Consider the following 17,476-nt stretch of genomic DNA (forward strand, 5'->3'; position numbering starts at 1 on the left):
TGAGGGGGTCAAACTTTTACGATTATGAACCCTTCTTCACACCATAAAATATTTTCTCAAAACAATTCCGTGAATCGCATACTTAGAGACTAGTAAGGGTCAAGAAAGCTGCTCAGTCGCTTAACGCCCTCCTAAACTGCTTCAGTACTGAAATACACCAGTTGGTTACTCTGGATCAGTACACTGTGTGGCAATGCCCTAAGTAACCCAGAAGGTGACAAAAAGCCCAAATCCTGATCACTGTTAGTCACGGACTCTGACATGGAAAATTTATAGAATATAATTGCATTTTAACTACTGTCAATGCCAACATTAGTATTACATCAACGTCGATAAAAGATAATCGACCAAAATTATTCATCCTCAATTTATCAAAGTCTATCTCATTTCCAGTTTTCACTGCTGTCCGAATTTGGTCTGTGCTTCTGACGCAGCCTTCACACATTTTGCCATGGTGGGTGAAGCCCTTGTAATGCAATCGGTGACGTAGAAATCTGCCAATTTGTTCTGCTCTGTGGAAATAGTCTCCGAACTCTTTTTGGGTTTGAATAGCTGAAAAGTTACTCATCATCTACTAATCATTGTCACTTTAAGTTGCTAAAAACTGATCCATACTTTCACAAAACCCGCAAAGTGCTATTTTTCATTTAATAAAGTTCATAGTTAAAGTTCAATTTAAACAGAGAGCGGCAGTGTTGTTGTCACAACACTTTCTAACTTTAGGCAAAACGCCATGTTTCTCACAAGAGATATCAACTATAATGTTGCTAGAATACTGTTGCCACTACAGCTTAAATTAGTTCACATCAGCTTTTTGCAACAATGGCAGTCTATTACATCACTAAGTACCTTCAAACGTAAAAATATCACTGCATGTAGAAGGCAAATTTGATAGAGAATACTCTTCATGCATCCAATTACCTGCTCAGAGGCTTGATGAGCTTGTGAAAAATAATTCGCCGTTTCCATAGTCCCATATCGCGTCAAGTTAGGCGAGATCTCAGTCATTCTTGATCGAATTGCTCTCAGGTCGTCATATGGCAGCTTAACTCCACACAACTGTGACAATGCCCTGATTATGTGCCAGTCTTCACGTGCATTACCTGGAGGGGTTATTCCTTGTCTGGTTTGCTGTGCACGGCCTTCAGTGTTAACATATGTTGCATTTTTCTCTGTATACGCAGCGCCTGGAAGGACGATATCGCTCATAGATGCTCCTGAGTCACCATGATGTCCGAGATAAGCGACTGTGCAATTCTTGTCCAGGTTAGATCTCTTGACCAGATTCTTGTCTGCTCCAAGGAGGAATAAAACTTTGGATTTTGTGATTTTGCCGTCTAGGATAGGATCTACTCCTGGTTTATAGCCCAGGTCAAGAGCGGCGACCTGACTTGCCACCTAAATCAGCTCAGTAATTGACACGAGTGCTATTGCTGAAAAAAATTGATTGAATTTCAATGAGGCTTGATTTTATTGCAGATAACTGAAGAACTGATTGACAATTTAATTTTGCAAGTGAACTCGACAAATTTTTAAAAATATTTTGACATAAATAAATGTATTTTGAGATGTATAAAAGCATTTATTTTGGTTTTTCCAAGTAATTTTGTTTCGAATTTATTAATCATTGGCAAATACTGTAAGCATTTACAATGTCAAATTGTGAAATATAATAGTTTATTATTTGATTCAGACTCCGAATTCAGTATTCTCTTTTAGATTTGATAGAGCAAGGGTATTTCAAGATTTAATGTTTATTCCCACTTGTATAAACATAACTGACTAACGTCGGGCAAAGTGCTCTCCAACGACCGGCGAGAGATTGGCTTCTGTAGTAGCCAGCTGGGGCCTAAGGATGCTAGCAAGCATTACGTGGAGCAGAGCAGTGAACGGCGTGGAAGGGGAGGGTGTGACTGAGGGGAGAGGGGTTTGGCTCAGGGGGTCAAATTTTAAGATAAAAAACCGCCCTTCACACCATGAAATTGTCTCCTCAAAACATTTACAGCCACTTAATGCCCTCCGCGCTTTACCTATTTATCCCGTTTTTGAGGACCAAAAGAGTCAACCAAAAGAGTCGCATAAAAAGACCACAGGACAAATATAATTGCTAAACTTCGTTTGAGAGCAATACTCGAATAACTTCTGATATCGATAAGCTCTCTATTTTAAATCTGAATGTGCAGGTCTGGAAGTTTTGTAATCATTATTCAAGCTTTTATTATAAGCTCCGCAGGAAAAATTTCTTTTCAAAAGAGCTTCCGAAAACATCAAATCATGAAGCCGTCTTTTTAGAATTCGGGTCTATTACTAACTCTGTGTAGTACGTTGAACACTTTCCAGGAGTGGCTGTCTTTGGGCTGGAACTTGAGACAGAGCTGGGTGGCCAGTTTCATGATGTAGTCCGAATCCTGTCTGTCGAACAGGCCACTACCCAATACAACAAGTGGTCTCTTTGCATCAGCGAGTTTCTAAAATCCAGCGCAGACCGAAACAATAGGAGCATACTAGACAGTTACATTGAAGCAGCTATATCTTAAAATTAGGCCGAGGTTATTTAATTGCTGCGATCCAAAATGCAAAGTGGGGGTGCAACTATATGCTAAACTTTTTTTGTTCAGTCAATTTTGGCCGATCGATAACTATCGCAAAAAGTTAAAAGGTATCATTATAAAGCCAAGCCCATCAAGCGTAGAATGTATTAGTTGGAGTGTTTAACTTCAATTTTCTCTGCGCTATGGAGGATTAAAATTTTGTGAACATGAGCATGATTTTCACAATATTTTTTTTCACTTTTCCTTGACATTGTTTAAAATTTTCTCAAATTTTTAAGAAAGCTTTTTACACTTTGCTAAAGTTTGTTTCAATTTTAAAGGGATAATGAACTGTTTAACTTGACTATTCCATTATTACGGAACAAATTCTTGATATTTTAGCATTTCAGAAAAAAAAATATTTTTCACGTGCGACAATTTTGAGACCTGGTTTCGCAGTTTTTTCTTGTTTTTTCGACACAGCTTGTAAAGCTGATATATGGGCTCTAATAACAAACAGTTGCAATTGTTTGAGTCAAGCAATGAGCAGCTAAGACTTAGACAACATTGTCACTATGAGCAGTAATTTCGGAGTTAATGAGTTTCTGCCGTATTTGTTGTTTGTTTTGCATTGCTATTTAGCTTCAGCAAATCATTTTCGAAAAATAATGAAATTTTCGTTTTGTCTGACAGCTAATTCTTTTCATCACTTAGTTGACACCATGTTTTTCACAACATACCAGCAAAATTTTGAACGCGTTTGTTAATCGTGTCATGACTTAACCCCATTTAAAAGAGGTCCGAATGGCTTTCCAATGAGGCAAACATACCCATTTAAGGTTTCTAGTTGATACTTTCCGTTTTCGTTACTAAGTATTTTCAGAAAGACTATTACTATTTATTGTTCCGACCCTCTTGAGGGGGGAGGAACTATATACTCAAATGGGTTTTTTTTTGTTCCGTGAATTTTCGCCGCTCGATATATTCATCGTAGAGAGTTGAGACTGGTATCATAAGAAAGCTCGTCCAGCGCAGAATATGGAATTAAAAAGATTTTTTTAATTTTCATTTTCTACGGGGAGTTATCGAGGTTTAAACTTCTGAGAAAAGAAGAGTGAATTCACATTGTTTTATTCACATTTTCCGGAATTTTTGCCTAAATTTTCGTCAATTTTGCTAAAATTTGTTATAATTTTTAAGAATAGTGACGTTGATTTTATTTTTGAAGACGAACAAGCATTGTTGATTGTTTTGATTTAATTTTTTTGGTCAAAAAATCTGGATAAACATTTCAAAATTTCGCCTTTTTCATCAAAAACAGTACGAAATAAGCTACTTTAGTCCACTTTGATTAAATTTGCCGACAGTACACCCCCAAACAACACCCATACAATCTTTGTAGACTCAGAGGGGGGCTAATTCTACTTCAGAGTCCGCTGAGAGTGCACTGTAGTTAAAACTTTGCCGTTTTTTGCTAACTTTACTCGTTGATTATCAAAATTGCAGAATTTATTTTGAGTTTTCAACTAACAAATTATCTATATCTACAACATTCGAAAAGTCAATTGTTCCTAATGGACAATAAGTATTAGCAAGGCTAGTTTTGGGCCATTCTTAGACTGTTGCAATCCAAAAAAAATTGGGTTGTAATCAGTCGGTCTTTTTTTTTTTAAAAAAAAGACCTTTTTATAATAATAAAGAACAGAACAAATCAAATCAAAGCTCAGGAGTGATAGACCCAACCAATTCGCTTGCTCAGCAGCTCCAAGCTAATGCATTTAGTTTTAATTGAAAGTTCATGGGCGTTTCTTTTTTTTAAAAAATAATTGACTTTTCAATAAATAATGGCTTTATTAACTTTTCCTCTATTTTTTTCTTAATTTGTTCAACTTCCAGCTTAGTGTCAGCAAAGAAAGACTGCTTTTTCTTTCTAATGATTTAACATTTATTCTCGGTTGCAGTTTTAAGCCTGAAGTTATTGTTTTCTGGCTTTGATACTACAAGATTTCAGATTTTTGTTTGTTTTGATATTTGCCAGTTTTTCACGTTTTCTAATTTTGTCACATTATCACATTATTGACAGTTCTCATGTCACCTTATTAGCATTCAGAATGAGACACAATTGAACATTAAAATCCTGAAAGATATACATCATCGTTTTAACGGCCTCGACGCCTCTTTCTTGAAGAAATCAATTGATTTTTTTAATTTTGTCTCTAACTGTCATTTATACTTTGTCGTTTCGGTCGTATGAAGTTTCCTGTATAGTGATAGCTTTCATTGGCTTTTCATGGAAGAATAGAAGAACCAATATTCTGATATTAGTAGATAGCTGATGGCTTTCATGACTTTGAAAACAATCGTTTTCCAAAATTAAAAAAAAAACTTTTTAACTTCGCAATTTTGTTCTTTTTATGTTTCTTTTTGTTACCTAATCTCGTTAGTTAATTACAGGTCAAATATGACATTATCGGTGTCAAGGGAATAAAAGGGATTGATGTCTCAAAATTTTTTTTCTTAAAGAATTTGTTATTACCTTACTGGCTTCGACAACGGTTTTTTACAAAAAAAGTAAATTAATTTGATTTTTGTCATATTTGACGTTCTTTTTGTAGATGCAAGAAATATTCTGGATAATTACAGGTCTCGAGGGCTTCCTCTCATGAATGAACGACCCTGTTTAAATAGCTCTTTTTGTAATTAATGCATTTCATGACATTGAATGTAATTTTGTTTCAAAAAAAAAATTAAAAGTATTACATACTTTAGCACTTCGCTTTTTTGTCTACTTGTTACCTAGTCCTTCTAATGAATGGCCACGTACTACATTATAACTGTTTGAAGAAGGCGCTATCAAATATATTTTGAGTGCCAAAATTTGGCTTGACGGTTTTGACAGCGTTTTCTGGCAAGTTTCAATTGAAATTTTGTTGTCTTTGTTGTTCTTTTTAGCCGCTTTAAAAAATGAATAAGGACAGGTCCTAATGCCCTTCTATAGAAGCAGTGGTAATCGTAAATTTGTGGTAATATTAATTGATTCCTAATGGTATTTATTACTTTGAAGTTAACTGTTTCAAAAAAAAAGTTAATTTTTTTACTTTACTGTTTTTGTTCTTTTTTGTATAATTGTTACCAAACCTTTTTATGGACTGGTCGCATATGTTTTCTGGTGATTTATAAGTTATTTTTGTTTAGTTTTAGGTTTATCTGACGGTATGTTGACTTTGTTATTAAATTTAGTTTTTAAGAGGGACATAAATTTTTTGATGTAATTAATGTTTGTTGTTGTTGTTTGATTTTGCTGTTCGTCTTGACTCGCTTTCTTAATAATGACATATTACAGCAATCTAATGCATAAATTTTTTCTCCACTGAGTTATTTGCTTTGGAGGCTATCTTATCGTTCATACAGAGTTTTTTGAAAAAGGCTTGGGCTTTTTTGGGATTCGCAAATAATTTTTGGGTTTTTTTCCATCTGTTCCTCATTTGGTAGACAATTATGCCAAAATTGTGGATGGGCGGGGTCGGAACCTTATGTGCCATCGCACATTACCGAGCCGCCTTGTTTTCATAAAATATCAATGATTGTTTTAAGTTTTGACACTTAGCCTCGTCAATGCTATCCGAGCTATTGCTTTTGTAACGAGACTCTTAAAATATGAATTAATATATCCCTTTGAACGCAATGTTCTTTCATCATAAATTAGAAGTTGTATATCATGTCTTAGTCTCGATAAAGATAACACCCATTGGTTTTCTATGCTTTCTATGGAGGCATAAAACAATTTTTCTTTTCAGTCGAACAAATGTTTTTGTTGAATTTGAATATATTTTTAAAAAGTATTACACGATTCATTGAAAATTTCAAATGTTTACAAATTTTTGTTGCCTTGCAACAAAGTCTCAAAAAAGAGAGTTCACGTCGCATTTGAGGTGAAAAATTTGTTATTTTTAATGGTTTAAGCCTGAGGCTATGTTCTTTTCGAAGTATCTTTTTTTGTCCTTTTTGCGTTGTTGTCTCACTCTTAAAAATAAAAGGTCTGTTACGCACTGATTTTAAGAGTGTTCCTCATGGTGTTTTCTGGTTAATATTAGCAGTAAATAAGGTGAATAATTGTCATTTTACAAGGACTTATTTAGGTGTTTCATAGTGCAATTTTTAGTAGATATATTTTGAATAAATTTAGCTAGTAATAGCCTTTCATTGAGCGGTTCGAATGCGTGATATACCTACTAATTGCCTTGTATTTTAGAGCTTTATCTGGTTGCTATTCAGCTCTAAGGAAGCCTGTTTTAACTGAATTTTAGACTGAATTTTATAAAGATATTACAGTTCAATCTTTAATTAATTAATCAGAAATTATAGCAAAGTTTTCAGGGACAAAATAAGAAATTTCAAGATTATTGTTGAGTTTTATTGTCAACTGATTACTAGGATGGCTCTCCGGTGTTCTGGTGATCGTCGTTTCGCAGGGCTGTACCTTGAGTTGTATTGGTCCTTCGTAAATATTTACTGATCTACAAGTTGGGCAATTTCCGGCTTTTGTACGTCTCTTGATGTTTGTTAAGTACATACACAATTTCCGTATTAGCACCTACTGTATCAGAATAATAACTTCATCAAGTACATAGTTTCTCATGAAGTTATTTACCAATTATGCGAAATCATCGTCAGGGAACTCAAAAAGGTAAATATTGAGGCTTTTAGTCACTTGATATGTTTATCAGTAAACTGTCAATCTGTGGTTGTTTCTAATAAACATGAACAAATTAGGGGTTACAGGCCTAAATGGAAATTCTAGCTATATATGGCCTTGAGATCTATCTGTATATGAACTAAATTATAGTACTTATTGATGGATATTTAAAGGAAAATCATCAGGTAACTATGAGGGACGAAATAGGGGCGTGACACTACCGGACTTTATGAAAATTTCCACGCAAATTTTGAGAAGGAACTGGGTTTTAAAATTTTTCTGTAAAACATAATCTGCACGAATATAATAGTATACACATGTTTTTGTTGGAGCCACCCAATTTATGTTTTCTTAGAAAAGAGTTTTGAACGAAACCATTAAAGTTAAACACAATTAAAGAATTTAGGGCTGATAAAGTTTAAGTGAAGACAAATTGAGATAAAGGGTAAGTTAAGGCAAGAATTGAGGTTGTTAAGGGACATTTGAGAGGTTAAGATGCGCTAATTCAGAAAAAAGAGTGAGAACATGAGATAAAGTTAATGTTGAGAGAACGCGTTGGAAATAGCGCGGAAAACAATCATGTTTATTTCGCTGAATAAAGGCTCTAAACTTTGAATAAGGTAATACATATGTACTGGCTGAATGAGTGGTTTAAAGCACTGGTTAATTTCTGGGATTGAAGCACTTCTGATTATTTAAAGCACTTTGGAGAAGAAATTAATGAGTGAAGGGATACTTAATCAGTTAAAAGATTTATACTTGTCGAACTATATAAGATGTTTTGTGAGGTTTGCAACTACATCTGCTTTCAGATGTTTTGGCAAGGAAACTACTGGGTTGAGCGGTACATTTGTTCCATTAAGCTTTGTGAAGTTTGGCACCATTCGTCGTACAAAGGCTACTTTATGGTATAAATACATGAAGAGGATATGTAAGGCTAAGTTTCCGATAAAGACAATGATTGTTAAGGAGAGAGAAAGTTTGATGGGTACGTAAGATTCAAGTTTGTCATTTAGTGCTGGCTTAAATGACTCCATTTCAGTTGTAATTGGCTTTGCTATGTCGTCTAATGATTCAGTTGATAACTTTCTGTTTAAATGAATTTAGTTTTAACTTTCTTCAGTAAATCGAGATTTGCTTCAGTGCTTGTTTCATATTTCGGTAGTTCGTTGATGTTGGGTACTGAATCAATTAAAGGTTTAAGTGGGTTAGGCAGTTTTACATTGATTCTCTTTGCTGGAAGATACGGACAACTTTTAAATCAGCTCTAATTTTAATCTGGTCACTGAACATTGTATGTCCACATTTTAATGTGATTAAACAGATGTTACAACCTTTATGAGGAAAGTTGGTTTGTCGACCATTCTCTCCCATACCAATCTTACTAAGGTTAAAATCACTTGAAGCTGATGTGAGTAGCCAAATTCCGTAACCAAGATTCTGTGCTCTTTCGGGGTTGGGTAACACAACCTTCTCTGTGTCACATAGTTTCAATACTGTAATGGCATGATGAAACTTGAGGGTTGCTCGGCACGAGGAGAATCCAAGGTGTGTTTCCATTGTCTCATGCCACATTTGGTATCTTGGCGATCCAAGGCAGTCGTCATAGTGAGCTCTCGTCAGTACTGTTGTTTCCATCTGACCTTCTGAGATTGGTAAGTATTCTCCCCCAATTACCCATTGTAAGCATCAACTAAGTCTTTCTGGGGTATAGGGATTACGTTTGCACGATAAAATTTAAATACTGTCTGGCTAGAGGATAGGGGAATGACAAGTGTCAGTAAAAGTCCGTCTTCTACTGTCGAAACCTCTTGTACAAGTTTCGCATCGTAATACGAAAGTATGTCAGTCATGGGTATTGCCAACGTTAGACGATCTGGGGCGTTCTTTTGGCTATCATGGACTGCATCAGGGATCTTTAATGAAGATTTACGTGGTACTAAAGAGATTGGAAGCCTTTTATTAAGTAAAGTGGGAATAGCATTAATAACACTAATTCGAAAAGAATATAAAGCTGCTCGATAACTTTTAATGTCTGCATAAAGTGTAAGAAGTAATGATGCTGTTGTTAAGTTGTTGTTGCGTTGCGTGCATTTTCATACAGGTTGCTATTCCGTTCAAGTTGTAATCAACAATTGCAAATTGATCCTCAACTAGTTTCCAGTTTCTGTTCTGGTTTTCTTGTATTTCGTTTTGCACTTTGTAAACTTTTGCAATTTCGTCAGCAACTAGAAAAAATTTCTCATCTGTTTGGGCGCTAATTTCCATGACGTAGTCGTTAAGGCTATTGAAACTGTTGGCTAGTCTCGATGCTTTCGGCATTTTGAGACGTTCGTTGGCAAGAGCCGAAAATTCCTGTAATACCACCGCATCCTCCGCTGCTCAGTGCTATTTCTGGACCGAAGAGTCCAATTCCAGCGACTGCTGCTGCTATAGGAAGGGGGCGGCTCTCTTCTGTCGATTTTGAGGGTCTTCTTCGACTCTAGTAAAGAGTTTTTCGGTCTCATTCCTCAGTTTGAAGACTTCGATTTCTGCTTCAATTGTTTCGTTGAGTATCTTCGTGTAAAGCTAATCAATATTGAACACCTCTTTGTTGTTTTTGTATGTGGCACTGCATGTAGTATTACAAAACGCTGATTGCGTAACCCATTTTGTCGAGAGTTCGTGAAGTAGAGTCTCTACTTGGTGTCGTACTGTGAAGTTATAACGGGGAAACGGAACTAAAAACTCCGCATTTATGAACTTCTCGGTTATAGGGATCTTTCCTTTCTTGTGAAAGATTATTCCTTGGGCCAGCGCTTCTTCTGTGTTAATCGGAGTCTCAAAAGTGGGGCCGAAAAGTATGAGATTTATTACAATCGTAAGTAACATTTTCGTGTTTCAATAATAACTGTGTTTCAGGACAATCTTCTGCTGATGTCGCTCTTCTGGGCGTCCAACTGGTTTCTATTTGGCTTTCCAGTGTTTATTCACTCATTTATTTAATGTACTCAGGCTTCTGGTTCTAATTTTCTCAACTTGGCACTTGTTTATGCGGTATTTATTTGTTTCAGGTGTACTCTACTTTTATATGTGTGTTTATGTGTGTGTTTATTGATATTACTATAAATATGGTGATTTTACATGCTGTAGTGTAGTTGTTTGGTAGAATGGTGTGCGTGTGGCTATGGGGATAGTTGTTGAGGAGGTCGAATTTTGCAGTTTTAACATGTTTTTTCGAGTTTTTCAGATTATTCTGATATCAATATGTGCCTCAATATCACTCTCGGCCCGTCTTATATCACTCTGGGATGTTGAAGCAGCGGGACCAGGTATGTGTCAGGGAAAGGAGTTCACTGGTCCCGTTTAATTCACCCAGAGTGCAAAATTCCTAATAGTACAGTGATAGTTAATGTGTAGAAGATGGAGGAGATGGTTGGGACTGGGACGCAATATTATTATTAGTATTCTTCTTATTATTAATATTATTCGGGACTATTGGGATATGGAGTAGGAGAAGGCGAGGAAGATGTGTGAGAAGGAGTGAGGTGAGGGAAGAGATGGAGATTGAGGATAAGGGAGGAGTTGTTGTGATGGAACCGACAGTGTAACTAGTTATTCATATTTATTTATTTAACTTATTGACTGACTTTTAGTTGTATATACTTAGTTGTATTTTGGGATAGTTTGTTTTGATATACCGACTAATATACTTGGTGCTATTAATATTTAATAAGGTGCTACTAATATCGTAGTCATTAGTATATATCAAACTTGTTTTGTGGGGGGAAATAAGGGCGTAAGTAGGGGATAAAAGGAAGAATTAGTGAGGCGTAGTGAATAAGTAAATGTCAATGAAGGGTGTAATTGTGTGTTCAGAGTGTTATTGTGTGTTCTACAGCATGTGTTCTTAACAAATAGCGGTCTTTATAGCATGGTATTTAAACGTCCTTGGCAATAACTGCATAACTTGTTCAACTTGTGTAATTTCATTCATATGGTTGTTCATTTTGCACGTTGCACTTGTACGTTTCACTTGCATTTTGCACGTTTAGCTTGCTTGACTACTAATTTAACTCAAATTTCGAACTTTCAGATACTTGTTGTTAATCATGGATGTTGCTCAGTATGAAGATTTTCTGTCGTTCTTGCGAAGTACAACGTTTCCTCAGGCTGAATGGGCGTATCCAGCGTTTGTCAAGACTTTTGAGGACCGAAAAGCTTACCGAGCAAGGGCAGAACACTGGAGACTGAGGACAAAGAATGTGGGGACATCAGAGTTGACCATTAATTGTGAGGCGTTGATGTATAGAGTGGAAGTGAAGATAGACGGCGTGATGCAAATTCAGGAAAAGGAAATTCCAACTCAGCAGATGGTGGCTCAGGAATTGGCTCCTCTTCATGTCGGGTTCAGTGCTTCAGCAGAGCACAGGACTCGTGTGATGACTCAGTTCGATCGCCTGAAAGCTGCTGGGTTCATCTTTCCTCGTTCACAGGGTGGTCTGCAGCCCGTTGTTGAAAGGTAAATGCATATGTATATAATAATTATAGGTGTTTTTATGTATTTTTCTAGAGTTATTTTGCTTGTTATTAGTTGTAGAGGGTTTGTTGTTTGTTATTTAGATCCAATCGTAAATGTGTGCCATGTTTCGTGAAGAAGATGAGCGGCAAAGAGGTGCATTGTACCTTTTTCCGTGCGAATCTTCGAGCAAATGTGTGTACTGAGTTGGGGTACGAGTTTTACAATGACATTTACGCTGAGTATGTGGACGCGGTGTCATTTAAAGGTCCAAAACGGCTTGTTGTGGCTGGTGTGAAGGCCGAAGTTGGTGATCTTTGTGCTCTCAGTGCTCAGTACTCCACTTTAACTGGTAGAAAGTCAGGTATATATCTTGTTTTATCGCAGTTTTTTATTACATTTGGGGCTCTAATTCACATTTATTTGTTTCATTTCAGATAAGAAGGTACCCAAGCATAATGTGCGTGCATTACGCTTGGCTATTGCGGCCAAGATCGCCTGGGTTCTCTGAGCTTGTGAAAAAACAGTTAATAACTGATTCAAACTTTGTTCAAGAGCAACTGAAGCCATAAAAATTATATTCTGGACTGCGCAACCAGTATCTTTCCCGGTTAGAATTTTTTATTGGTACGTAAACCTGGACACTTGATAATTTTACGTTTCCTGTTTTTTAAAACAAAAATTCTGCAGAACTTCGCATTGATAATTCAGAAGCTTATTACCTATTTGTCTCCAGAAACAGAAACTAATTGACGGTTTTGTCAGCTGATTTTGATTTTTATCTATATTCACAAACAAAAGAAATAAACTGCTTAATTCCAATGATTGCTTACTATTCAATTTTATGTTGAAAATCAAACAACCTGCAGATGGCAAGACAACAGCCCCGATAGCTTCGTAGGTCTGCAGTCTTGGAAAGATTAAAAAACAGCAAAGGAAATTTCTTTCAATTGCCGAGATATTATATTTTGACTAAGAATCGGCATTAGTTAAATCTGCCTCCATTAGCTGCTCTTCAACAACCTTCAATTAGAGTGACATTCAATCAGTTGGCATTTTCTTGAAATATAGAAAAACTGATTTTCAAACTGAGCATTTTTGAGATAGAGGTAAGCCATGTGTGACAAACAAACACCGTTTTCGCTCTCCACTTCAGAATTAGAGCGTTAAAATTTCACGCTGCAAAATCACTTTTCGCTCCATTTCCTGTTTCGGCGTGACCAAAATCAATACTCCAATTTGACCTCAAAAATCATAAAAATTGTGTGAACAGATCTTAAAAAAGGACATCGCCCCAATACACTTCAAATTCTTTGAATTGTAAAAAACCAAGAGGAGGCCAACAATAGCCCTAGCTATCGCTGTGCGGCTATTGATAAAGAAATTTGGGCCAAATGGACAAAAACACGGCTAAAACTGTCATCTTTATGCGCCAATCTCAAACTTGTTTCAAAGTCAAAAAGTCATTCACTGAACGCAGCCCATGAACAAAAAAACTTCTCTGGCTCAGAAAAAGATATTTCACACGGCAATTTTACTCACTTTAACTATTAGGTCAAAACATCACCAGAGCAAATAGCACTTCCGGTTAAAAAAAACCTTAAGAAAACCAATATTCCTCTTCGAGTCGCAAAAAAGGAGCGCGCCTAAATAATAGCCGTTGAGAGGCTGACGGCGTCTATTAATTACAATTCAAAACACCCGCTGTCACTTGGCTTCCTTTTAAAACAATTGGTAAGCGATAAAACTGATCATTTGAGTGTGAAAACCAAAATGCCCAAAACCTTAGTACTAAACAATCAACATTTTCCAAAATAAACATCAAAGGAATATTTCCCTTAAAATCTTTAGTAATGAACACCCAATATTCAATTTACCTAACCATACAACATATTGAACATTAAGATATGCTGCAGTTATAAATGGCAATTCTACAATTGACATTTAAAACAGCGACAAAGAAGCTAAAGAATCTGAGGTCAAAATTGCAAGAAAATGAGAAGCTCAATTCTGAAAAAGGAGAGTAGAAAACGCGTACTCCTCTTTGAATCACAAACAGCCAAGCAACTACATAACACCTATGGAGTACCTAACACGGCAATCGACAAAAAATATTCAGGCGTAACCACCTTGGCGTATGGGTGACTTCCATCAAGGATTTTCTCCACTGTGCTAAGTGTGCCTCCAAGGTAATCAACGTCATAAGACAACTTCATATCTTTGGGGCCAATCACTGCCACATTGAGGTCATTGTGTATGAAACACTTGCGAATGCGTGCATTGAAGAGAGGGGCCTCGTATCTGGGGTTTGTTCCGATGAGGAGGACCTCATCCGCCTCCTCCACACCAGCTATTCCAGTGTTGAGCAGATACTGAGATCGGAAGTCAGTACTGTAAAAAATTGAGACTGAATTAACGAGCTCAAGCTGCAACTGCCAAACGGAAATGCCAACTGTCTCTTACTTTGCCAGAATTTAGTAGACTAGCACAAAATAGCCAGTAGACTGTCAAATATAGCCCCGAAATCGACGAAGCCTTTATCAATAGGCATTATCGATGATAATAACAATCTAATAAATTATTTCCCTTTTTATGAACACACAACCAATCAACATAAGTTTTCACGAAAGAACCATTTAGAGCCGAAAAGTGTTGGATCAGCAACGGGTCTCAATATGGATGGAAAGATTGGATATCGCTTGGTATTTGTTTTGTCGAATGTATTTTTTTTACATTAAAGGGGAAGAATACAAAGAGTTCTGTAAGGATCGCTTCCCAAATCGACATGAAATTTTGAACGCGTAAATGCAACTCTGTTCGAATTCTTCACTATTCAGAACGCATTCCTGCAAAAAAACTACAACAAAAATAAATTTGTGATAGTCATTATTGTTGTTGTCACGAAAAAGTATCTCAGTGAGAAAGCGCGCTGACAAATTTTCGGATTTTGTAGTTGAGACTTATGGCTGGGATCGTAGCGCTTTCTCCTCTTACAGCAAAAAATGATGGAGCAATTTCGGAAGAAGAAGGTACTGAAAGATCAGGAAGATTGGGACAGCTTAAAAACTTAGTAAATATAGAAATAATATAAATATATTTAATAAAATTATATTATTATATTACTATATACACAAATGTAAAAGGTGCTATCTATAATCTCATTTTGTGAAAAGCAACATAGACCTACGGTCTGTAGAAAAAAAATGAGAAAAAAAAATTGCTGAAATAAGGAGATTTTTACAGTTTGATGTTTCAAAACTAAATGCTGAGATTTTCTAATTTGATTTAGAAGTTATGTGTTTTTTAAATTAGATGCCTGCAAAAACAAACAACTTTAATTTATGTGAAATTATCTGCTCCAATTAAAGAAAGTAGAAATCAAGTTGAGCTACAGCAAGTCATTTTGAGAATGAGGTAAATCATGTGGTACAAAAAAAGTTAACCACGCGAACGATTTATTGCGTTGGGGTGGGGTGTCAAGAGATGGTTGTGAAGGCTAGATGGGAGGGTGTTAAAATCGACAGGTGGAGGAGGGGTGGACATTGGGATTGTTGAGGAAAGTAATTGGGGGATTAAGCACCCTTCACACTAAAATTGGCTCCTCAAAACAGTTTTGGTGAATCACATTCTTAGAGTATAGTAAGGCTTAAGGCTCTAAACGAATTTAATGCCCTCCGACCGCAACCTGTTTATCGCGTTCTTGACGACGAAAAGCCAAAGGGCTCATACAAAAAATCGGTCAACCAAAAATCGAATAAAAAACTACAGGGCTAATACAATTCCTACAAAAGTCGTTTGAGAGCAATTAAAAACACAGCACTCAGCTCATAAAAAATTCTTGACTTGAGCTGAGAAAAAATGAAAAAGACAAAACATTCCAAAAACTAATTAAAAAAATAGAATTCATCGAAAATCTGTCTAATACTTCTTAACAATTTTTGCTAAAAATCTAAAGAATAAGTAAATTGCAGGCTGGCAGAAATCAAGCAAGCTGCACCTATAAGCGACAAACAAAAGCAAGACTATAAAAAAGTTAAGAACTGAGAAAAAGTAGCAAAACTAACGAAAATTTGCTCAATTTCGTCACGCCATTGATCACAAAACCAAAATTATGCCACTATAATCTAGGCTTTAACCCATGAAAAAGCTTTCCAAAGCTTCGTCGGCCCTTCGAGATGGAAAAACTCGAAAAAAGTATTTCAATACACAAACAAAGAAATTGCTGAAGATCTTGTTATTATTTCGTACATTTGAATATTCGAACCGTATATTATGCGTATATTTGAATAACGTTGAAAACTGACCAGTAACCTATCTTTAAGCCCATAAACGTTTCATTAGCCCCTGCAGATTGAAAAATTCGAAAAATGATAATAATTTCCAAAGACAATACGAGCAAAGAGCGTGTATGCCATTCCCAATCATTCAATAATAATCGTCCGAAAATAGCAAAACATGCTAAAAAGAGAAAAACCTCTATATCAGGAGTAAACCTTAAGTTATCACAAAAAGGCCAACTGCCAGCAAATATTCGCGAAAGCTTAGTAGATCACCGGTCTCAAAAAGATAAAAAACAGACAGAAAGAAATTTCCCTTTTTTTAAACTGCTGAGATGTAATATTTTGATTTCTAATCTGTATAATTTATTGCTGCTTCTATTAGCTGCTTTGAAATAGCCATCAATTAGAGTGATCCAAACTCAGTTGACCTTATCTCTTTTAATTACAATTGAAAGTGAGAAAAGCCAGTATTTAGTGTCACGCGTGATCAAAAATTTAATCACGCGAATGAACAAACATAAGAGTGACTTTAGGAATGGCATTAACTATTCCATTAAGAGTGAAAAGTGACTTCACGCACGCAATTAACTCAAAACTGCCAAACCTAAAAAAACTGCAACCACTCACAATCAGTGTTATTTTAGCAAGAGACTCTGCATGCGCGCATTTCAAATCATTCAAGAAATCACTTCGTTCGAGAGCAATTAAAAAACTCTTTTCGCTCTCTCCAAAACAGAGGTGTGGGAAAAAACACTCTTTTCTCTCTACTCTTCAGATTTGTTCAGTAGTCCAATCATTGCAAATTCTTTTTACGCGCAGAATTTCCTGTTTGAAATTCACTACAAAATTATTGATTAAAAGACACCTCCAAGACTGCTTCGAGTGGTAGAAATAGAACGATAACGTTTCTTCGAGTCGTAAAAATACGCCACCATTTCATCTCTTCGAGTCGTTGAAAACGAAGATCACCACAACTCTTCGAGACCCAAGAATCAGGGCCGCAATAAAAGCCGGCTGAGAAAAGCAATTACAGCGTGGCTTTGTTATTCTTCTGTTTTAAGATAAAAACTAATTCAGCTGAATTAATTTATGAGTGATTAAAATCGACATACTAGTTAACATAGCCGGCAGATTGCCGGAATAGCTGCGAAAGAATAGACCTGCGTGCCATATAATAGAGATAGAAACAGATACAGATCTATATTGGAAAAAAATCAACGCCGCTAAAAAAACTAGGTAAAAAACATTCAGCGATAAATTAATAAAGCTTGTTAAAATTCATTCCGCAGAAGCCTCTTATTAGGGACCTTTATTACACAAATGAGTTCCTTTGACCTTAAGCCAATTGAAACTAAACTTAAGTTTTAAAGTGCAAAAGTCATTTTATTGAGTGAGGTAAGTCACGTATGATCAAAATCTAATCACGCAAATAACCTAAAAACTTTTGCTAAAGCGAGTGAGAAATGACGTC

General features: G+C 36.0%; 1 protein-coding gene across 1 annotated transcript in view; it reads right to left on the bottom strand.

The window, feature by feature from the left end:
- Positions 1 to 262: 262 nt before the first annotated feature.
- The window catches only part of LOC142339268 (NADH-ubiquinone oxidoreductase 75 kDa subunit, mitochondrial-like), a 494,345-nt gene continuing 477,131 nt past the window's right edge, over positions 263 to 17,476 (bottom strand). The window contains exons 9-12 of the mRNA XM_075389165.1: positions 13,855 to 14,116; positions 2,313 to 2,468; positions 922 to 1,398; positions 263 to 552 (exon numbers count right to left, since the gene is read on the bottom strand). Coding sequence (XP_075245280.1) covers positions 397 to 552; positions 922 to 1,398; positions 2,313 to 2,468; positions 13,855 to 14,116 — 1,051 coding nt within the window. The 3' untranslated portion in view covers positions 263 to 396. The remainder of the gene's footprint in view (positions 553 to 921; positions 1,399 to 2,312; positions 2,469 to 13,854; positions 14,117 to 17,476) is intronic.

This window comes from Convolutriloba macropyga, chromosome 1, assembly GCF_964194025.1.
Source record: "Convolutriloba macropyga chromosome 1, txConMacr16.3, whole genome shotgun sequence".
Taxonomy (NCBI): domain Eukaryota; kingdom Metazoa; phylum Xenacoelomorpha; order Acoela; family Convolutidae; genus Convolutriloba; species Convolutriloba macropyga.